Consider the following 24,458-nt stretch of genomic DNA (forward strand, 5'->3'; position numbering starts at 1 on the left):
AAAGCGCGAGGGAGGGGGGGACAGGTAGAGTGAGAAGAGCTGGGGGAGGCGGGTTTAAGGGTGGAGGGGGGTGAGTGTTAGGAGGTTTAGGAGATAAGGGAGAAAGATAGGAGTAGGGTTGAGAAGATAGGGGAGGGGGGGTTGTAGAGGTGGGTGAGGGTGAGAGGTAGAGTGAGAGGATAGGAAGATAGGTAATAGAGGGGGTGAGGGAGGGGGGAGAGATAGAGAAATAGATAGAGAAAATAGATAGGGAAATCGATAGATAGGGAAATAGATAGAGAGATAGGAAGATAGGAGGAGGTGGAGAGTGAGGGAGTTAGATAGTGGGATAGAGAGATAGAGAGATAGGTAGATAGGAGGAGTGAGGGAGGTAGATAGTGAACGGGTTAGATAGGAGAGATAGAGAGGGGGATGCGAGTGGGGGAGGGGGATGAGGCAGGAGCAGGAGGGCAGGCGCGGGGAGAAGAGGACGGAGGAGGCAGAAGAGCCGAAGGCAAGAAGAACAGAAGACAAGAAGAACAGAAGAACAGAAGAAGAACAGAACAACATATATATTACTCATTTAATGCTATGCATGCATGCATTAAATGCTTGCATGCTATGACATGGCATGATTGAAGTCTCAGGGGCCCAGGAAAAGGACTGCACGGCTCTATACACCACAGAAATGTGCAAGCCTACATATTTTTGAGTGGGTCACAGGAAGGTGTTTTTCTGCAGCTTTTCAACTTCGCCCTGTGTGCATCTTTGTCATTATGCTGTTTTTTATGGACAGTATTTGTATTATAATTTGTTCAGGGTATGTGTCTTTTTTTATTTTTGAAGAGTACGCATTTCAGTCTAGAGGATGTTTCATAGTGCCTTCAAGGGAATGTAGTGTTGCACTTTGTAGTGTTTTCGTCATTTGTTTTTTATTTCATTTTAATTCAGTACTGTTTTTTGGTTCCATTCCAAAGTTTTAACCCACATTTCAAAGGCATATAGGATGTAAGTGACTTCATCATTTCCTTTATCATTAGTTTTATCATATATTTTAAAATATTGCTGCACCACATCATTATCTCTGTCCATTGAAGAGACAGTATATTAAGATTTCCCTTTAATTCTGGATTCAGTTTTAGGTGAGGCACTTAACACGGTGGTTTGAGGTTGCTCCGATATAATACAGGGAGTGCAGAATTATTAGGCAAGTTGTATTTTTGAGGATTAATTTTATTATTGAACAACAACCATGTTCTCAATGAACCCAAAAAACTCATTAATATCAAAGCTGAATATTTTTGGAAGTAGTTTTTAGTTTGTTTTTAGTTTTAGCTATGTTAGGGGGATATCTGTGTGTGCAGGTGACTATTACTGTGCATAATTATTAGGCAACTCAACAAAAAAATATATATACCCATTTCAATTATTTATTATTACCAGTGAAACCAATATAACATCTCAACATTCACAAATATACATTTCTGACATTCAAAAACAAAACAAAAAAAAATCAGTGACCAATATAGCCACCTTTCTTTGCAAGGACACTCAAAAGCCTGCCATCCATGGATTCTGTAGTGTTTTGATCTGTTCACCATCAACATTGCGTGCAGCAGCAACCACAGCCTCCCAGACACTGTTCAGAGAGGTGTACTGTTTTCCCTCCTTGTAAATCTCACATTTGATGATGGACCACAGGTTCTCAATGGGGTTCAGATCAGGTGAACAAGGAGGCCATGTCATTAGATTTCCTTCTTTTATACCCTTTCTTGCCAGCCACGCTGTGGAGTACTTGGACGCGTGTGATGGAGCATTGTCCTGCATGAAAATCATGTTTTTCTTGAAGGATGCAGACTTCTTCCTGTACCACTGCTTGAAGAAGGTGTCTTCCAGGAACTGGCAGTAGGACTGGGAGTTGAGCTTGACTCCATCCTCAACCCGAAAAGGCCCCACAAGCTCATCTTTGATGATACCAGCCCAAACCAGTACTCCACCTCCACCTTGCTGGCGTCTGAGTCGGACTGGAGCTCTCTGCCCTTTACCAATCCAGCCACGGGCCCATCCATCTGGCCCATCAAGACTCACTCTCATTTCATCAGTCCATAAAACCTTAGAAAAATCAGTCTTGAGATATTTCTTGGCCCAGTCTTGACGTTTCAGCTTGTGTGTCTTGTTCAGTGGTGGTCGTCTTTCAGCCTTTCTTACCTTGGCCATGTCTCTGAGTATTGCACACCTTGTGCTTTTGGGCACTCCAGTGATGTTGCAGCTCTGAAATATGGCCAAACTGGTGGCAAGTGGCATCGTGGCAGCTGCACGCTTGACTTTTCTCAGTTCATGGGCAGTTATTTTGCGCCTTGGTTTTTCCACACGCTTCTTGCGACCCTGTTGACTATTTTGAATGAAACGCTTGATTGTTCGATGATCACGCTTCAGAAGCTTTGCAATTTTAAGAGTGCTGCATCCCTCTGCAAGATATCTCACTATTTTTGACTTTTTTGAGCCTGTCAAGTCCTTCTTTTGACCCATTTTGCCAAAGGAAAGGAAGTTGCCTAATAATTATGCACACCTGATATAGGGTGTTGATGTCATTAGACCACACCCCTTCTCATTACAGAGATGCACATCACCTAATATGCTTAATTGGTAGTAGGCTTTCGAGCCTATACAGCTTGGAGTAAGACAACATGCATAAAGAGGATGATGTGGTCAAAATACTAATTTGCCTAATAATTCTGCACTCCCTGTAGTGTATCCCTACTGCTCGAATACTCCTTGAGGCTCTCCTGCCTTTGGGCTGGGTTTGTGCTATATACATACCACATACTTACATTCATGAGAGAGTTGTTATTGGTTGAGGAGCCATAGTTTAATGTGCTAGGTCCACGGAAGTAACATTTTAGAACCTTGTACTATCTTATATCATATGCACCAAATCCCTTGAAAGCATATTATAGTGACCTCTCTTTCCCCACATGGTGGACTTAAAATCGCTTATTGGCCATTATAGGAGTCTCAGGACTCCTGGTGCAGTAATATTGCATCCAAAATTCAGCACCAATAGGAAATGTTGAATTGCTGTAGAAATCTGGGATCCCCTAACATTTTCAGCAGGTTATTTCTGAGATGTGTTGTGCAGGCATATTCCACCACTCTTTACCTGTTAAAATGTTCTTTGGAAAACCTTGGTGCAGTAATACCTTAGTTTTCTAAATACTAAGGGGGTCATTCCGACCCTGGCGGTATCGACCGCCAGGGCCGGGGACGGAGGAAGCACCGCCAACAGGCTGGCGGTGCTTCAGGGGCAATTCTGACCGCGGCGGCCATGGGGATTCCGACCCCCTTCCCGCCAGCCTGTTCCTGGCGGTTTACACCGCCAGGAAGAGGCTGGCGGGAACGGGTGTCGTGGGGCCCCTGGGGGCCCCTGCAGTGCCCATGCCACTGGCATGAACACTGCAGGGGCCCCCTAACAGGGCCCCATTCAGATTTTCAGTGTCTGCAAAGCAGACACTGAAAATCGCGACGGGTGCCACTGCACCCATCGCACACCAGCAACTCCATTCGGAGCCGGCTTCATCGTTGCTGGGGCTTTCCCGCTGGGCGGGCGGGCGGCCTTTTGGCAGTCGCCCGCCCGCCCAGCGGGAAAGTCAGAATGACCGCCGAGGTCATTTGACCGCGGTGCGGTCTTCTGGCGGTCTCCGCCCGACGGGCAGCACCCGCCGCCCGCCGGGGTCGGAATGACCCCCTAAGTGCCTGATTATGAGTTTCACTGTACTGTCTGGGAGGTAAATTCACTCAGGAAAATGACATTATCATACAGTAAAACTGACCCAATAGTGCGCAAATATGAGCAAACCCCATATAATGGAGAATTACTGTGTGGGGCCAGACTTACCGGTCATAAAACCACACAGTATTCCCAATTCCGTGAGGTTTAAGACATGCATTTCCCACCGACTCTGAGTTGTGTGCTGTGGCCTTTGTGTGGGGCTGAGGCCGAGGGACAGGGGTGTGGCAGGTAGGGAAATGAAAGGGGAAAGATGCTTAGCTGCTGATTTTTCCAGAAGGAATTACTGTCCCTTTAAAAATGGGTCCTGTGTTCCAACACCTGGGAGAACAGTGTGGGATTACCAGTCCACCAAAAAAAAAGGGAAAATTGAGTTTCTTACGACAATTCAACGCGGCACCGCCGGACTCATAATCAGGACCTAAATCGCAATTTCGTGATACTATGGATGTGAGTCATTGTCTGCCTTGTGAATTAACGCCTGGCAGGTTCACACGATGAATTCTGCGTTTAAACACACTGCAATAAACACACGCCCAGGAATGCACATGCCGCAAAATAGTTTAATCTTCTTTTTTGACAGACATCCCAGGCCCAGACAAAAGACACCTGCTGACTATTTTGGAGGTAACAATTGCACCAGTCGTGATGTTACTGCTTCTACTCTACGTTTGTAAAAGGTAAACGTATTACGCTTTTCATTTTGGATATTTTAAGGCACAACATATCACTAGAGTCTCTAGGCACCTACAGTAAGTTTATAATGTGTTATCACTACGCATGTAAGATTTAATTTCAATATTATGCAGCACAGATTTCCCATGTATGATCACAGAGATCACTTCTGACGTACGGTGGTTTTTGTCTCATGTTAGATAAAGGCTAACTATGGGTCAGATGTACAAAACTATTTAGCAGTCACAAAGCCTGTGGTTCGCAAAGTCACTTGTCTTATGACCACAAAAGAATGTATTTTAATGCACAAAGTTTATTTTGCACGTTGTAAGTGACTTTCCGGCTTGCAAAGTACGCTCTGCAGCCCATACCGTACTTAAAAAGATAGGGAGTTTTATGAGTGTTCCCCTCTCCTTTGTGAGTTGGTACGCAATGAATTAATTACTGTCACGAACTATTGATCTGTTGCAGCGAGTGGAAAAAGAGTGGTCACATATTTGCAAAGTCGAAGCTGTGCCTAAGATGCAGCTCCCACCTAACACATGTTGGCTCTCAGGATGGGTAGGAGCAGACAATGGGCCTGGTGACCGGTGCATGATCCCTCAGTGCCATTCACTGAATGAGAACACTTATGTTTTTTTAACCTGTACGGGGCTACTTTAAAAAAACACAATGTTGCAGTCAGTCAACCCAAATGATGGGATAGAGGTCTGCTGTCAGTCACAGGCCCCCATCCCTGCATTCCCACCCATTCACAGAGTCACAAGCAGACTCTTGCCTCCTAAATATCAACGAGGCAGAAGTTTTTGTGACTCCCAACAATGGGTATTTTACACTGCGACCGATTACTACATCAATTGCAGTGCAACATGAAAAGCTGGCTTGCAACTTCATCTTAGTACATCAGGCCTATGTCCTGTGTGACCTCACAGCGGGGTAATGGTAAGGTCAGAGGCATCAGGAGCTATTATTACCTTCCAGATTGCACCACTTGACCTTACTTTTTAAGGAACTCATAGCAAGGGCTTACAGTCAAATTTATATTTTGGCAGATGAGATATTCTGTCACAAATGTGGCACATATCTCGTTCTCAGTATTACAAGTGCATTATAGCTAATGGCTCTTGTAAAAGGCAGATGGGGTACCCATAATGTCTTTTCAGAGTATCCTGTCTGCCAGACTTAAAAAAATACCCTTAGTTTGGGGTTTTATTATTTACTGCCTCTCTTCATAATGTTTTACCATTTGTAGTATGCTAGTTTTTGTAATACATTACTTTATGTTTGTATTTTGTTTAAAGGTGCCTTTCTTGCCAGGGGCATTCACTTACCCAGTTCTGGCTTTTGGGGTGCAGGCTGGCAAGTCTTCACTACATGACAAATGTATAAAGGGATTATGCTAAGCACAAAAAATGAAGAATATCTTTTGCTTGCTAAATCTGATGTAGAGTGCCACAACTGGTGCACTGTTGAAGAAAACGTGTTCACTAGCTAAGAGTAGAAGTCCTCATTAAATACAGATATTTTATGCATAAGTGTATCTCACATCTGGCTCTATCTTATCTAACTTTGAGGCGCCCCCATCTTATTTAAGTGCTAAAGAAAGAGCATTGAGATCCTCAGATAAAGGTATAGCTTGTACATTTGTCTATTGATATAGAAGTGGGGAAGGTAACTTATTGTATGGTGGTTGCATTTTATATAGGGTTCTATACCACTGATGAGGTGCCAAAGCATTTTGGCGCACAAGTTAAGTGCTACTCCAAAAGATGTGCTTGGGTAGAAGTGTTACAGTGTTGTGTGTGATGACCAGAGTTGTACGTTTATTGTGTTTTGCTGCTGCATGTGAGTATGTAGTGGTGAGAAAAGGAAAAGGAATGTGATATAGGTTGCTTGAGCATATAAGACACTGATGTGTCTGGGTGGAAGAGTATGGGAATGTGGGTGTGGCCTATGTGAGTAGTTCTTTGGTGCTGTGCATATGTTGCAGTGTCTGGTCTTCTAGTGTCACAGTGAACAGGTAGATGTGGGTGTGTGTGTGGAGTGATGCAAAAGAGAATAACAGATAACTGAACATGTGGTTATAAGTACCACCCTTGAGGAAGATTTTGTTCGGAGTACTATGGCATCCATATCCTCCTTGTTGTTGAACCTTTTTGTTAGTGTGATCTTTCATCATCTTCTATCAGCATATTCTTGGTTAAATGCACAGATTTTAGGAACTCCCGGCCAACAATGTGCCTTTCCCTACAAAGTTTAATTCTAGCATGAAATCTCATCTTTTCTTCTAATGTTTCTGGCCTCCGGTGCCCCAAACTTGTTGGCCAGCACCTATGCAACTGTAAATGATGGTATTACATGAGTTCTCATTGATTCTTTCATCATTATGGATGGCTGATGGTCTTCCAGCCAGATGTATCTAAAAATGTGTCTCAGAACAATATATTTTCTCCTTTTCTACTTTCTTATTCCAGTTATTATTATCATGAGTGAGACTCACCCAGTCAAGGGAGCGTGGCCAAGATGGCGGCCAAGACGAACGCTTAGAAAACAGCTCTACCTCAGGCCTGTGCAAAATCCTGCCAGATATCGCCCATCTACCAGTCGAACACAATTAGACAGCCTTGGAAACGGAGCAGAGGCGATCCGGAGCACTTGGGGGTAGATACTTGACACCGGACCTGCTGAATCGAGCACACGGTGGGTGCGGCCTATGCAAAGGTGAAAGGAACGAAGGCTGGGCCTGGGAAGACAGCAGGCGCGAGGTCGGACCAGAGCGGCACTGGTCTGACTATCGGCTGAGAGGCACCCCACTCGTAGCAGAACAAAGAACAAAGCCTGAGCTAACGCACCTGCCGGGTCGCTGCTGCTCCCCTGTGGGACCCTGGGAACCCCATAGCTGGGAGTTCTGTCGGTCAGCACGTGTCAAGCCAGCGAGAAAGGACCCTACCGCAGACTGGCGCTACTACATTGGAAATGCATGGTGGAAGTGGAAAGGGGCAAGCAACATAATACCCTTCGATTGCGACCATGAGAGAACGTGAATTAAAACACAAAGGTACAATTTCGGAACTGCTTTTCAAATCGCATTGTTGCCCCTCACATAGCGACGCTCTGTTACAATATGGGAAGGCATACTGAAAGGAAATCTTGGAAAATACACTCACTGATGGTGCAGTGATTACCACAGGTGGCAAAGCTTCAGGGTACGGCTGGTGGATGCGCATTGGAGCTACATAGGAGGACTGAGTTGGACATGAGGACTGGGGGAGGTGCCTGAGTTCTGAAGGGTGCCCCACACTGCTCTGGCTTAGAGTCCTTTGTTAAGGGGCCCTACTGATCGGCATGTGCCACATCAGAGACCTGGATCCTGTCACAGGGGCTGGCACAGGAGAACCAGGCCCAGTAGGAAAGCTTGAGAAGACGCAAACACAGTAATAGGTCCCTAATCGGGCTGGTAAGACAAATCTGCCCAGCAGAAAGGGTGCAGTCAGATCTGGGTCCTTCTCCTTCACCGCGAGCCCGTCAGCATGAAAAGTACTGCCAAGAAGGGGGAAAACATAGGAGTCATACTTACCACAGATACAGCGATTTAGGAGGCTGACTGTAACCACAGATGAGGCTGGAGGACTTCAAGAAAACGCAGAACCTGATGTGGGCAGTAGAGCGGTGAGAGAACCCATTCCCATAACATAGTTACCGCGTAGGCCGGAATCCTGGGTGAGGACAGGCTGAACAAACGCTGAGAGTGGAAACCGTGCGAAAGAAATGATGGGTAAAACCAAAACAGCCAGATCATCATCGCGGTGTGAGCAAGAAGACCCTCCTGATATGTCGCTGAGAACATTGGCCCCAATGACCTTACAGAACTTTGAAACCACCCTACAAACACACTCAGGACAATTCGAGACTATCATGGACACGAATCTGTCTCTGGACAACAGAATAGACGCAGTTTCCCAGGATGTTAACCTGCTCAGGGCTGACCATCGTACCCTGGTGGATAGGGTAACAGCGACAGAATCAAGCTTACAATCCATGCATCCTACTGTTTCGGAACTGCGGAATCAAGTGAAGAGGCTGAACTTGGAAGTGAAAACTTTACAACAACTAGCAGAAGACGCTGAAGGGAGATCACGTTGTAACAATGTAAGATTCATAGAATTTCTGGAAAAAGTGGAAGGACAAAATACAGAATTATTTATAGAGCAATGGATCACGAACACAGTGCTGAAAGGGACAATACCAAACTTTTTCTCTATAGAACAGGCACATAGGATCCCAGGAAGACCACCAGCCCAGGACTGCCTCCCCACCTGCTTATGGCACGCTTTCTTAATTACAGAGATCAGGACATGATACTGCAACATTTTCGGAACAATGGTCCCGAACAATGCGATGGGGCCTTCATAACAATCTATCCAGACTTTACGGCAGGGGTGCAATGCCAACGCTATTCCTACATGAAAATCAAACAACGTCTTCAAATCTGCTTTGATGTTTCCTGCCAAACTCCGAGTAACTATGGAAGACCCCATTCATATCTTCCTTACACCAGCAGATGCCGGGACATGGATGCATGCTAAAGGTATCGCCCAACCTTCAACTGAGGGCGAGGATCAAGAGTAATGGCTAAATCCAGTAGCCCGTCAGCGGCCCCGGAAGAGATCCCAGGTAAAACCCACGAAAATGCAAGCCACTGCTTATTTGTGAAAGTATTGAGCGACACAGCAATCCACATTGAAAACTCTTTTGTGCCATTACAAAACAACTCACAGATCCACTCAGACTCAGACACAGGAAGTTCGGGCTCAATGATCACAGGTATGACTATGGTCCCGGATGTCACTCCCCAAACAGCGGACGACTTATAGGAATAAGACATACATTTCTTAAACTCAAATTCACCCAGGAAAGTGATCTCGTCACCCATGCAGACACAAGATGTTGGCCTTTAACTGCTTGGACGAAGGTGGATATGGGACATCAGGAGACTGCGGGGCCCCCAGCTATGAATTGAAAGAAGGACGCAGTTTACAGGCTGGTAACTAACAGTGTGCCATTCAAACTGAATCGGGTATGCTTTATAACATGGAAGGAGCTGTGGATGGCTTTATCTTGGCTCACATTTCTCCTCTTCATAGGGCCATGGCACAGTCTCCGAATGGAAGCTGCCACGTCTCCCCGGACGGTTTCCACATGGACAGCCCTTATTAGCAATTGTTGTATGCTTTTTCTTTTGTTAGTATTAGGGGTGATTAGAGATGTGCCCATGTGCCATCAGTTTTGGGGTTTAAGGTTACTTTTGAGGGGGAGGGGGACCGCATATAGTATATTTCAACTGCTTGCACTACAGTCCAATGTAATGATCACATATGTACGTTATAAAAAGTTGCAGATACATACCCCCAGCTATGGGGACATGCGAAAAAAACACATTCTACCAAAAACTCTCCTAACGCATGGGTACCCTCAAGCTGAACACTAACCAGAGGTATAACATTGTATCATGCAATGTGCAAGGGATGGCCACACCTGCCAAGAGACATCAAATTCATGTATTCCTTAAGCGTCATGGTGTTCACTTCGCTATCCTACAGGAAACACACCTGCTGGACAGTGAACTGCAAAAATTAAGGAAGTGGTGGCGGGGTCAGACATACGGCACCTCTTCCTCTGCATTCCTGAGGGGGTTCTAATATCGATTGCACCGGGGGTACCTTATGTGCAACAAGCCCAGAAAGCAGACAAAGGGGGAAGTTATGTTGTATTGGAAGGGCAGTTGGATGGTAGACTGTTCACGATTGTGGGGGTCTATGCCCCCAATTATTCACAGGGTGAATTCCTAAAGAAACTCACTCCAACCCTGTTGGATGACCCTCTGGTTCCTAACATTTGGTAAAGGACTTCAACTGTGTCCCTGATGTGGTACTGGACTGTTCATCCCCTCTGGTAGAAGGAGCAATAAGTAGGAGAACTTATAGTTCTTTGACATCTTGGGCAGGGATAATGGATTGCATGATATGTGGCGTATGAGCCACAGGGAATACTCTTCTTATTCCCGGAAACATGATCTCCATACCAGAATAGACCTGATCTGGGGAACCTCCTCTATGTGCTCTACAGTAATACATTTAAATTATCTTGCCGGAACGGTCTCCAACCACTCCCCGCTGCTGATCACTATATAATGGGGGAAATTTCATTCCGCCATACCCACCTGCTACTGCAGAATGAGGCACTAATGGATATCCCGTTCAGAGAAGAACTAGCCAGTTGCATTATACAATACTTGAGACTAATTACTGGCTCCACTGCCATGAGGGCCACGGAATGGAATGCTCATAAGGTGGTGGTAAGAAGTCATTGTCTTTCGGCCACGTGGGGTGTGAGCGTTCACTACACAAGGAAATTATCGCACTAGAAAGGGATATGCGCGCACTGGAAATAGAAATAGCACATCACAAAGTGCCATATGAGTGCCTTTGTGATAAACGTAAACTATATGATGAGACGGATCAGAGCCTCGGTCGACATGATTACAACTACTATCTAATACGACTGCATGCAGAGGGCAACAGCTCTGGTTGGCTTTTGGCATGGTTGATTCATGAAGAGCGACGCACACCCCAAGAGGGGCAATAAAATTGACGGATGGGGCAATGGTGTCCTCCCAGGATGCCATCAATGATGCAGTCAGAGAATATTACACTGTGATATACCAAACGCAACCGCCTTGCGATACTCAACAATTAGAACTGTTCCTAAGCGAGACACCACTCGCAACGCTCTCCTCACCTGATAAAGAGGCGATTGAGGAACCCCTGCGACTGGAGGAAATTAACTTGGCCATAGCGCAAATAGCCCGCACAGATGGTTTACCTATAGAATATTATGGCACATACTCAGCACACTTCTCCCAGCCCTTGCTATCTGTGTTAGAGGAGGAGTGGTCACGACAGATGCTCCGGACATCCCAAAGAGAAGCATTGATAGTAGTACTCCCCAAACCTGGTCATGAACCCACAGATGTAAGATCCTACAGACCGTTATCCCTCCTTAACCTCGACTGTAAGGTGCTGGGCAAGGTGCTAGCAAATAGACTTGCCCCTATCATTCATACCTTGGTACATGAAGATCAAAATGGTTTCATACCAGGTGGTAATACGTTTATGAATATACGAAGATTATTAAGCATTCTAAGTGAAACTCCATCTGAGGCATACAATAGTGTAGCTGTGTCTCTAGCTATAGAGAAGGCATTCAACACTCAAAGCTGGGAATTCTTATTTGCCACATTAAAGCACATGGGGTTTGGACAGGGATTTGTGAGATGGGTGCAGACTTTATAGGCCAATCCAACTGCTAAGGTAAAGACAGGAAGACTGATATCTGTGAGTTTTCTAATTGGTAGAGGGACTTGAGAGGGCTGCCCATTATCGCCTCTATTGTTTGCTCTTGCTATGGAGCTTCTTGCTGCCCAACTACGCACAAGAGCTGTACAATGTGGGGTCCGCAGGATGGGGACATACCATATTATATTGCTTTACACGATGGTGCAATGATTTACATGGAAAAGGTCAGAGATATGCTGCCTGAGGTGATATCCTTATTGGACACTTTCGGAGCAGTGTTGGGCCTTCGAGTAAACTGGTCCAAATCGTGCTTATTTCCCCTAGTCAAACTACCAATCACCGTCAGGGAAGCCCTCCTTATTTACCGATTGGAATGGTGCTTAAATACCTTTAAATATCTGGGCATACAAGTATATAATAAGGCAGATGCCTTGAGGGATGGCAGCATGGGACGCGCGCTTCGTTCAGTGAAAGGCTTGCTCCAATTCTGGAGCTCATTGCCCCTCTCTCCCTTGGGCAGGGTGGCAATAGCTAATATGCTGATTCTACCAAGGCTATTATACTACTTTGCAGCATTGCCCATAATTGTTCCCAAGAGGTTTTTTTCGTGAACGAAATAGCTTACTATTGGAACTCATATGGGGACAAGATAGACACCGAGCTGCACTCACAACCCTGCAGCACCCATTACAGGAGGGGGGTTTGGGAGCCCTGAATTTTGAACTTTATTATGCTGCAGCACAATTACAGTGGTTGAAACATTGGCTGAGAACGCCTGAGAACATGGAGGCATCATGGGTACAGACACAATTAGGAGATATCACCTCATTTAAATGGTTATCTGAATGTACACCAAAACGAATAGGGGACAACCTTCTACTGAAAGCAGCACACACCAGTTGGCAACGATATGTACAGGGTGGAAAATCTATCCCCCATATTCGTCTCTCATCCAAATCAGACAAATACCGGGTGGTATACATTCACTCATATCTCATTCCATTGTTCCCTGGGAAGAAGCGGGGATGGAGACAGTAGGGGAATACTTTGAAGATGGCGTCTTGATGTCCTTCGAGGCTATCATGGATCTTACTTCGCTGGGGCTGGGACATTTTATTACCTACCACACTATCTGTCATTTAATTAAAACTGCTAGAGGACAAGGGGACAGGGAACCCATGAACTCTCCCGCCCTTCATACACTGTTGTCAGATAATGGCTTGAAAAAAGTATAGAGCGCTATCAAGCAATGAAGGCCCGCAACCTGAGGCAGTACTCCACAGGTGGAATTCAGACCTCCCTCAGCCTCTGACGCCCAAAATGTGGACTGAAGCTCTTCAGCAAGTACAGAAGGTATCCTGTAACCCTAGATTTCGATACACACAATTGAACTTTGTCCACCAGACGTATCTATCCCCATATTGTATCTGACACATGTACCCTGCATCATGCCCTCTATGTCCTCGATGTGGGCTTCCTTCGTCTTGATTTTATCACATAGTATGGGAACGTAACTTGTTGCAAAGAGAATGGCGAATAATAGTGGCAGACATTTCAGTTATTACGGAACATATAGTTATCCCCAACCCAGAATCCTGTCTACCGAGAATACGCCCTAGATCCAAACAGCATATACACATTCATAAGTTTGCTGATTTGGCACTCATTATGTACAAACGACTAATTGCTATAAGATGGAAAGCATCTCGACCAGCAGAGGTTTCCAGTTGGCGTACTATGACATTAAAATGGGCGCGCACAGAAACACGTAAGTGACAAGGGCCAATTGCGCATGGGCTATGACACATGGGAAACACTAGCAACAAAATTAGAGGCCAAAAATGATGTTCGTCCACCATGATTAAATAAATGGCAATCAGGATTACAGTACTGTATATAAACATCCTCCACTTACTCAAGATAGTCTAACTATAATCAACCTAGGTCTGAGACTGTACTAATATACAGTGAAATCTCATGGTATCCTATATCTTATGGATAGCACTGTGAGGAATTGAAACACACAGTGGAACCGACAGGACTAGCTACCCAAAATGTGTTAAAGTGGGAATTCTGAAGGAGAGACACTCCATTTGGTTATCCGAGCACTGTATTTGGTTGTAAGAACGAAGGTCAGTGAATATAATAAATTTGTTAACAGAAGGGTTATCTAGAAATTAGGAGTGGCAAATATGGTATGTCATACATGTAATGCATGAAATGTAATAGGGGGTGATGTAACATATAGTAATATATGCAAATATTGTTTAACGTCATTTGTCAGGATCAATGGATAATGTTATTGGAATGTAATGCGTAGCAACTTGTTTCTGTAACTGTTGCAGGCAATATGCTTTGAAAATAATAAAACAGATTTTCTTTTTTTTAAAGACTCACCCAGTCAAGTATTCTCCTGTCCAATTTCTACCTTTAAAGTTAAAGACTGTCCTCCATCTTCCTCTGGGGGAAAAAGACCCATTGACAAAGAAGATATCTTGTTTTTTTGCATATCTTTTAGTCCTGTGGGTCAAAACTAGCCCACAAGAAATGGGACGTTTCGAAGGCAGGCTCTGTTTGGTTTGCAAAGTCACTGTTAGCAGCCAAAGGGGAGCCTCCCTCCTAAGCCAGTCACATTATTGGTATGTGGGAGAACATTATTTAGGTTTATTGTCCTGAGCAATTCAGATGTCTCTTTGAGAAGATGGAAGGCATAAGGATATCTAACCCCAAGCATTTCCAGGAGAGGAAGAGCACAGAGGGGGAAACAGGCACAGATGCTCACCCTCTGACACTCTTCCAAGTGCTGTGCACTGAGAAGGAGCTGATGCAAAACAGCTGCATCACTTAGAGGATGAGATAGTTGCTAAGGCTCTTGGCGCTTATAAGGATAGGATGTGGGAGAGAAGACAGCACAAAAGATGTGATGATTCATCTCCCTCTTCTATCTCTGTTTTACCAGCAGAAGCAGAGGTGTTCACAGAGAATAAGTGGGGCAGATCCTAGACCGTCTTCAGGAGACGATGGGTTTTGCTTCTGCAGAACCACAGAAAGGCTCAGCCACTGCCTTGTTTCCTCAATGTGGGAGACCATCAGGTCCATCACTTCCGCCCTATGAAAAGATCAGGGCATTGGTTCTTCAATAATAGAAATATATGGACCATGTGGTTGAACCGAGGTTTATGAAAATGTATGTGTTGGAGAATGGAAAAGAAAATTGATTCCATGTTGGTGACTGTCTATCCGGACTTTTTGGCCACTAACTGAGGTGCAAGAAAGTTACAAATGCTATTAAGAAAGTATATGCAAGCAATAACTCAGCAATAGGAGCAGATACTTATGAGGCTTACACAACCCTGTCACTGTTTAAGGACTTTGACATTCTGGCGGGGACAAGTCATGAAGGTGTGACCTGTTCCAGATATGTGGTCCTGATTGAACAAAAGGCCAGGATCCACTCACCTGAATTCCCAAGATTACTGTGGAAGAAAGATCTTCCACCACTTCCCCTTGAGGTTAATACTTCGTATCAGAAGAGACGACTTATAGCAATGACTAACACTGGGAGTAAGGGGAGGTTGGGGAGAGACACAGAGAAGGTGATGGTTCTGGTGAACCTGGAGCTCCTGTGAAAAGGGATGTGAGTGGGTATTAATCTGTCTGAGCAGGACCCCTCAAGTTCTAGTGGCAAAGTGCACACCATCAGTCAGGAGAGTTACTCTGCAGCAAGAACACAATCACTTCAAACAACCACACATGAATGCTTTACAATCAGCCTTAGGTGCGGGTCTTTAATGAAACATACCAAATCCAAACAAGAATTACTATAAGAAATTTGCGTCCATGTAAAGGGCCCTTGAGCACTGACCTCGGCACTGAATCCCGAGTACGTATTGTTTAGCCTCTGCTCAGATGATTATGAAATCTTTATCTGCCCTTAACTTTGTGTTACTTCACACAACTAGTCATTTTCCTTCAACCAAGATTCTCTCATTCAAACTCAAATTACTAGGGTGTCCTTGAAGAAATAGGGGATACCAAAACTAGAACGCCTGGTTAGATTTATTAATCTGCAGTCCATGTAATGGGCCAGAATTGCTGGATCATTAAACTGCACTGAGAGAACAATGGTTGTAGTCAAGGCCATGGGGGCATGACAGTGCCGACTGAATGACCATGATCCAAGTTTCAAGATTTTGGAAGTTATCATGAGAGGACAGACTTCGAAGCAAGGTTGCTGGCCCCAAGCTTCCAAGCAAAGGGATCTGGATTACTCTTGATACAGGAGCCGGGGCTCAGATGGGAGACACAGCTCTCTCTTCAGACAGATCAATGAAGCCAAGCAGTGGGCTGTTTATGAAAACAGTATCTGTAGCATGGAATGCAAGTGTTAATCTGGAGCCTTATAGAAGATTACTGTCTAGTAGAAGGCTGCCTCGGGTAGGAAATTGGGGATGGAAATAGAAGATTGAGTAAACAAACACAAACACATAAGGCGCTGGAGCCTTCCTGAAGATTTTTGAGTATTTCCTGTCAATTACAAGGCTGTCTCTGACAGGAAACAGGGCAGTAAATGGAGGCCTTTCATTAGATGGCAGGGAGGTTGAACAAACAAAAACAAGCATGCATATTATGCAACCTTGAGGTCAGCAGGAAACAGAGGCTTTTAACTAATCTGTGCCATATGTTAGAGCAGTTTGACAAATAAACAACAAACAAGCATATCAGGCCACCTCGACGTCAGCAGGAAACAGAGGTTTTTAACTATTCAGCACCACATGTTAGTTCAAACACAAATTTTAAGCATACAGTACATGGCAGCATATGGCACCTGCTAACTGAAAAAAGGTGATGATATAAAAGAACAAACAGCACAGGCTTCTGAACATCATCTAGCGGCTGGAAGGGACAGTGCTAAAAAAAAAGTCATGTATTATATATCCGGCTTTCTGAAGTGAAACATTTTGGAGGTCAGCTAGAACAGATGGTGGCAAAGGTTTTAAAGACAGAAAACATGCCTTTCCTTACAAAGGTAGAAGTTCACTTCTAGCCTCAGCTTCTCAGGAATCCTACATATTCCAAGTTCAATCATCCAAACCAAGAAGAGGTTTTAACCACATTGTTTAGGGAAACAATCAACATCTATCACTCAGTTTTGATGCCAAGAATATCAGCCATACTGACTATTAGGGCATGATGGGTATTCAGGAGCCCATTGGAGGTAGAACACAAGACTTTATTGAGGCTTGGGAATCCATTGTAGAAGATTACTCTGTGGTAGATGTACTTATGTGAGGTTATGCTATAAAGCTACAAACCTCTCTTCCACACCCCCACATTTGGGTTTCATAATTACTCCTACCTGTAGAAACAAGATCAAAGCAGAGGGTGTAAAGACAAGAATTGCAGTACTATTCCAAAAGAAGGCAGTGGTTCCTACACCCCTTGAAAAACAAGGAAAGGGAACATACCCCATTATTTTCCTGGTGGAAAAAACAAATGATTATTCAATCAGTTTAAAGAGTGAATTCCTGAAAAAAGAGGGTGCATATCAGAATGGACTGTCCACTGAAGATAATGCCCTTGAATCAGCCAGCAGAGTTTCTGGCCACCTTGGCTTCCCAAGATGCTTACTTGCATATTCCACTGTGCTGTATCCTCAATGATTTCTGTGATAAGCATTTCCAGTTCTGCCTCCTCCTGTTCGTGCTGAAGTAAACACAAGGATATTTATAAAGACTCTTGCTCCTTTTGTCGGTCTGCTTCAGAAACAGTGGATTCTTCTCCATCTGTATTTTGATCACTGGTTGATCCACTTCCCATCAAGAAATCAGACAATTCAGTATTTGCAAACTGTGACTTACCTGCTTCGGAATGCATGTCTTTCTTTTCAACTGAAGGAAATCAAAACTGGATCCATTGCAGAATTGGCCTTCTTAAGGGCCAAATTCTGAACAAATGTGATAAGAGTGATGTTACCAAATCACAGGAAAGAAAAGCTTCAGAGGCATGTGTCTTCCCTACTCTATCAAGATAAACCCAAATGTAATTCTGGTTGCAGGTGCAAAATGGCAGCAACCCAGGAAGTTCCAAGGGCCAGATTCTATCTAGGACTAGTGGTTCACCATGTGCTACAGGTTTGGAAACTGGTCTCATAGGATTTCAAGGCATGCAGCAGATGAAACTTTTCTGTGGTTAGAACGTGTTTTTTCTATTTTTTTTTAATATGTTTTTATTTTATGCCATAAGCGAAGAAAAAGTAAACAACAAGAACCTGAGATATTCGAGGTGGAACTCCTCTTCCCCATAAAAGTGTTACAGTGGATGCCAACGGTTGGGGTGAGGAGCCATTCTGGAGCTCAGATTATTGCAGGCACGCTGATCTCCCAGAGATCTAAGATACTCTTCAGACTGGAAAAAGTAAGAAGCCATCAGGAGAGGTCTTCTGAGTTCTGCACCCCTAAAGAGGAGTTCATCAGTCAGAACAGCCAATCTGACATCAATGCCTTGTATAAACAGACAGGAGGGGCCCATTCCAGGAGCTTATCAAACATTGCCATCAAGATTTTCCATTGGGCCGAGTAACTTGTGCTATCCCTCAACATGATTCACATCAAGGGAGTATACAATTTAACAGCAAACTAATTAAACATGGTCTTTGCATCCTCTCAAGGCTATTGTCTGGGCCAATTTTCAAGGGATGGGGAGTACCAGAGAAGGATTAATTTGCAGAGCAGGATAATGCTCTCAATCTCCTGTTTAGTTTGTAGCCGGAGCTTGGGGACAAATCCGGTTGTTTGTCCTTGACCTTAAGTGTCTCCTTTGTGCCTTCACCACTGTTCTGCTCACCCTGAAAGTGTTGACAAAGATCAGGATGGAAAGGGCCTTATTGATTCTTGGCTGATCCTGGTGTCCTTTTCATCGTCTGATGGTGAATCACCTAGAGGTGGTGTTTTAAACCCTTCCTTCTCTTCTCATCTCTCTCATCCTGTTCTTACATTCCTGCCTCACCGCTACTTGTCGACTCGGGTTTTAAAAGGATGGGAAAGCATAATAAGGGTTTATCCAAGGAACTGGATATTGCAGTACAGGCTTCTTGGAAGCAATCAAAATTCGATCCCATTATTTCCCATGGAGGTCTTTCCAGTGATATTTGAGGAGTGGATCCCAAGTCAGGGAGAAGAGGGCCTTATTTACTTTACTTTTAGGCTTAGGCTTCAGTTGGCTGCTACTGAAGCTTTTCAGGAATGCTGGGCAACGGCAGAGATTTTTGAGGCCTGTGCTTTACACCTCTTGAAAGAGTTTGTAATTTCTTGTCATTCTAGAAAAGGTTCTGATTGCATTTTGGGATTTCATTCTGGTCCTGGTGGCATTACAGCTCGATCCACTAGTATCTGCAGGCCTTCAGTTTCCTACATGGAAAGTTCTCTTTCTTGTGGCTATTAGTTCTGTCTTGTAAGCTCCCATTCATCAGGTTCTTCCCATAGACTTGTGCGAAAGTTGGGTCCTTCTTTCATTCCCAAGGTGTCCTCAAGACTCACTGTAATGGAAATACCAGTAAGTAATTAAAACATAGTACTAAAATGTGATACAAGCATGTGATAAATTAGGATGTAAAATGAGGTTAGTCACATATTTTAAATTATAAAACATTTTGCCCGGATGTTTAAATGCCTATTTGCTATGCATCGAACGAATAACTTGAATATTTTCAACAGAAAACACATTTGTTTTTTAGGTACAAACTGAAGCAAAAGATTTGGCCTCCTGTTCCGCAACCAAAGAACAATTTGAACGATTTTCAGAAAGAACTCAATAACGACATGGAGGTAATAATATGTCATTGCCTCCCTATTTCATTTACTGTCATCAGTTGTAATTGTTCACATGCAAACACATTGCCCTAAACAAAAGCCCGCACTCCAATTCTGACACTGGCCTTCATTACAAGTGGCCAGATCATTCTGTAACTATCATTTATTGTTCCTGACGAGCCGGACTTCATTTGGCGATTAAAATCCATCCTGAGTCCATGGTAAATTCTCACTCACCTGCAGGAGTTTGTGCAGAGAAAAAGCTCCCGATTCAGAGTTTTACAGCTCAGAACAAGGAAAAAGTGCACAATAAAACCTACCATTCACATTATATCCAATTCCCAACAGCAAAACGTGGAGTGGGGCGGTAACTGTAACATGAGGAAAAATGCAAAGAGCAATAGTGCTATTTCTCAGATGGTTTTACCTCGTGAAACTTCCAGAAATACCAGGGTTGAGCGCAATCAAAGTATGTACCTTATCTTCGTATTCTGACTGAATAGTATGATAATTGCGTACACCTGTGACTTTTCCCGTTCACATTATGGGCCAGATGTAGCAAAGGGTTTTTCCCATTCTGTGTCAATGGGAAAATGTGTTCGTACATATGGCCCTATGTTAGGTAACACAGGTGATTTTGCATGGCGATAACTGGTCGAAAAGTAGAAAAACATGCAGAAATCGGAAGCAGTAACTTTTATGCCGTGCTTTATTTCTGATTCCGAACAGAAAAATTGTAGTAATATCGTTCCGGGCACTGAAAATGAGGGCCTACATTTTCTGTGTGAGAAAACGATATTGAATGTAGTTAGTTCATTTTCCTGAGAAGTGCTTTATGTGGTCATTCATTCAACAACGTGTTTGTGCTCTCTCTCATTCACTGGCCACTGTAGGGTCGGTGACACAGCCTGGGTGTGTGTGTGTACAATAACAAATGACTACACAGACTCTGAATTACTGTGTCGTGGCGTCGTGGGTTGGAGCAGACACTTCGCGCTCTCCAGCACTCTGAATATACAGCGCCTCTGACCCCCACCCACTTGCCACACCTTTATTTATTACCTCGCCCACGTGACCTCAGGGCAAACATCATTACTCATTAGAGAGGGGGGAAACAGGGCAGCTCCCCCTGCCATTCAGGAAATGCCATTGATGGTAGTGTCCCGCGACCAGTTGAGTCACTGGCGCGACACTACATTCCTCCCAAAAACAAACAGCAATAAACATCCGGAAATAACAAAACAGACAACCAAACATGATTACACTAGATGATCTCGCAGCCTCAGGAGCAGGATTGCTACGCAATCCATAGCGGGTACTCCTGGTTCTGTCAGTACTTGTAACTTGACCCGGGATACGTGCTGTCGTAACATCCATGACGATGGATTGTGGACTTGCATCAGGCAACTCTAGATCGGAAGAGCTGCAGTTGTCCACGCCAGGTAGTGACACCTGATCATCTACCAGCGACGGGATGTCAGACCCCTCACCTATTAGCTGGTGAAGGATGGAATTTCTTGAACAAGGAAATGTTTCTGGTAATGACTTCAGTTCCACATTGGGCCACAATCGATGATCCATTCCGATGTACGATGATCCTTTGCTTCAAACCAAATGGCATGCAAAATTGGCTCCCTGGGGAGAGCTCTTTTAGCAGTACTTGATCACCCGCTCTTAGATCTGATGTTCGAGCTCGGCGACTGGCATTGCGATTCGTAGTGAATCGTCACTGGTAGACGTGATCAGCATCTATGGGATCTGGAATCCATGACTGGTGGTGCAGGATGGAGCCAACCACTGTCCTAGCGAGGGCCACATGTCCGGGAGCTCAGCCAGTTGTGGAGTGAGGGGTCTGCTGATAATTCTGCAGTAACGAATACATGGCGTACTCATTGGACTGACCACTGGCATTGGCAATGCGTATTACCTTGTTCAGTGTCTGCATGAATCGTTCAACCTCGCCGTTTGCTTGAGGCCATTGCTGAGTGATTTGACGATGCAGAATGCCAGCAGTCTCAAAGTAATTAGCCAGCTCTCGGCTCGAAAAAAGAAGCCTGTTATCCATTTTGATCTCTGATATGAGACCATGAGTGGCTATGATCTTCTCAATAGGTAGTATCACCACATCCGCAGTGAGAGCTGAGATAATCTTCACTTCTGGCCATTTCAAGAAATTGTCAATCATGACCATGGTATGTCGTCCTTCAGGAAGACTCCCAAAATCTAGACTGGCAGATGCCCAGGGGGAGTGAGGACCGGGTTCAGTTTCAACGGGAACAGGTCGGCTAGGTTCCCCAGTTCCTTGGCACCACTCACATGATCTCACAACTTCTTCCACCTGTTCATCCATTAACGGAAACCAGACCTTTGACCTCAGAGGACTTTTTGTCTTCACCATGCCTTGGTGACCACTGTGAGCTAGTTGCACCAGCCTGGCGGTGAGTGACAACGGGATCACCAGTCGACATCCTCTCAGCAGACAATCATCGGTGTTCATAGATAGTTCATCACAGACATGATATAAACTTTCCATGACCCGCTTGGAGACAGAAGATAGCACTGATAGTTGTCTCTTTACGGTAAACCATTGGTTGCATTGGATGCCCTCTGGATACACTCGTCGTGTGCAATTGCTTGGACTATTGCATCGACAGAGAGTGCAAGTGGCATCGACCGGTCAGAGACATACCTTATGTAGTCTTCTGTTTCGTCCGCTTCATGAATTTCATTGGCAGAGGCTGACCTGGGATGCCGAGACAAATAGTCTGCTGGACTGTCAGAACCAGGGCGATATTCTGGCTGGCACCCATAGTCTTGCAACTGGAGCATCCACTTTTCAATTCTTGGCAGAGGTTTTAAAGCAGTTCCATTGAAGAGTGGTATGAGAGGCTTATGATCAGTGGTTACCAGGAAAGGTCGGCCATACACATATATATAAAAATGTTTGCAACCCCAATGTACTGCAATAGTTTCTATCTCTATTTACAAGTATCTTTGTTCCATGTCAGTTAATGACCTGCTCGCAAATGCTACCGGGGACCATTACTCGTTTTCCTGCTTTTGAAATAAAACAGCACCCAGTCCCTTTGGGCCAGCATCGACAGCGACTTTTGTGTCTTTACAGGGATCAAAATATCTCAGAATTGTGTCACTGGACAGGGCTTACTTAATGGCCTCAAAAGCAGTCTGTTGGGTCGTGCCCCATGACCAAGGTTCTGATGACTTTGTCAGGTTTCAGAGGGGTTGGGTCACTGGAGATAGATCTCTGATGAAGCGGCCACAGTAATTTACCAACCCTAAAAAACTCCGGACTTCATTTACGCAGTTTGGTGGGGGTGCATCTTTGATGTCCTGCACTTTGTCTGGGTCAGGCGCCACGCCATCAGCCAAGAAGACATACCCACTGAATTGTATTCTGTTGGTTAGGAATTCACATTTGCAGCGGTTAAGGGTCAGACCCGATTCTTGGATCCTGTGCAGCACGTCCTTGAGTTAGGAGTGGTGTTCTGCTATAGTTGGTGCATGAATCAGAATGTAATCGCTGACATTGATTGTGCCCGGGAGGTCCACCAACAGCTCATGTATTACATTTTGAAAAACCTCAGCCACACTTGAGATGCCAAAGTTCAGTCGCTTGTATCGTCTTAACCCAACGTGCGTTGAGAATGTTGTGATGCAGCGCAATTCTTTGGCTAGGACCAGTTGGTGGTATCCTGAACGCAAATCTAGTTTCGAGAACCAGCAAGACCCACTGAGCTCACCTATTATGTCATCAATCGTGGGTATTAAATGTCTTTCACGCTTGGGAAGGCGCATGTCCACGCAGATGCAGACTTCTCTGGGTTGTTTGGGCTTCTGTGCGACCATGATTGGCGAGACGCAGGACGTGGGTCCAGTAACCCATTCTATGATGCCGGCCTCTTCGAGATGACTCAGTTCTTTCTTCACCTGCGGTCTGAGGTGGAATGCAATGCAACAGTGTTGAAGTGTGATGGGTTGTATGGTCTTGTCAATATGTAATTTCACTTCCCTGTGACGTAGTCACCCTATTCCTTCAAACACCTCCTGGTACTGTTTAAGGAGCTCTGCCACTGGCTCCTGATCTATGCCGAAAGTGAAGGTGGCCACCCCTATGTCTTCTGCTGTCTGGCAGAGTAGCATTCCATGTCCTTCTTCCGCCACATATACTTTGGCGTGGACTGTTTTGGACTCGTACGTAATGGAGGTTTGGAAGGAACCTTTCAAAGCAAGCTGTGTACTCTGCCCATAGGCATAGACTTCAATCTTGGTCTCGGTTGAGATAGGAGCTGGAACCATCTGGTGGTATACATCCGCGGCAAGGATACTTATAGAGGTCCTGGTGTTGACGACAGCTAGCGTTGAATGGGTGCCTACTTGGATCTGGCACTGTGGTAGTTTCTTCGATGACTGGGCTGTATTGCCGATGGTAAACAAGGAATGGATGACATGTTCTTCAGCTTCATCATCATCCATGTTGCTGCCTTGTTCTGACTTGCTTGTGGTGGCATTGACTGATGCGTTTCCAGTACGCGTTTTACTTGAGCTGCATACTTTCACAAAGTGGTGTAGTTTCCCACAGCTGGCGCACTTCTTTCCCCTCGCCGGGCAGTCAGTCAGCCTGTGTAATGGCTCACTGCAGTATCCACACTGTCTTGGCGGGGCTTAGTTGTTTCAAGATTTTATCTTGTTTGAGGACGGGGTCATCATATTGACAGATTCTTCTTTGATTGGTCTCTGGAGTGCGGCCTCCATGTGAGAGACCCGGGCTTTCGACAATTCTTTTGTGCGCACCATCATAAGGATGTCGGGCAGGGATCTTCCTGATTCTTT

At 44.8% G+C, this 24,458-nt stretch overlaps 1 protein-coding gene across 4 annotated transcripts in view; it reads left to right on the plus strand.

Annotated features, from left to right (window-relative positions):
• Positions 1–24,458, plus strand: part of LOC138250108 (interleukin-5 receptor subunit alpha-like) — a 403,009-nt gene that overhangs the window by 372,838 nt on the left and 5,713 nt on the right. For 3 of the 4 annotated variants that reach the window (XM_069204551.1, XM_069204550.1, XM_069204549.1), the window contains exons 11-12: positions 4,350–4,446; positions 19,532–19,622. In XM_069204551.1, the coding sequence (XP_069060652.1) occupies positions 4,350–4,446; positions 19,532–19,622 (188 nt within the window). The remainder of the gene's footprint in view (positions 1–4,349; positions 4,447–19,531; positions 19,623–24,458) is intronic. The other variant, XR_011194888.1, reaches the window with a different exon arrangement.

Source organism: Pleurodeles waltl, chromosome 8 (genome assembly GCF_031143425.1).
Source record: "Pleurodeles waltl isolate 20211129_DDA chromosome 8, aPleWal1.hap1.20221129, whole genome shotgun sequence".
Classification (NCBI taxonomy): Eukaryota; Metazoa; Chordata; class Amphibia; order Caudata; family Salamandridae; genus Pleurodeles; species Pleurodeles waltl.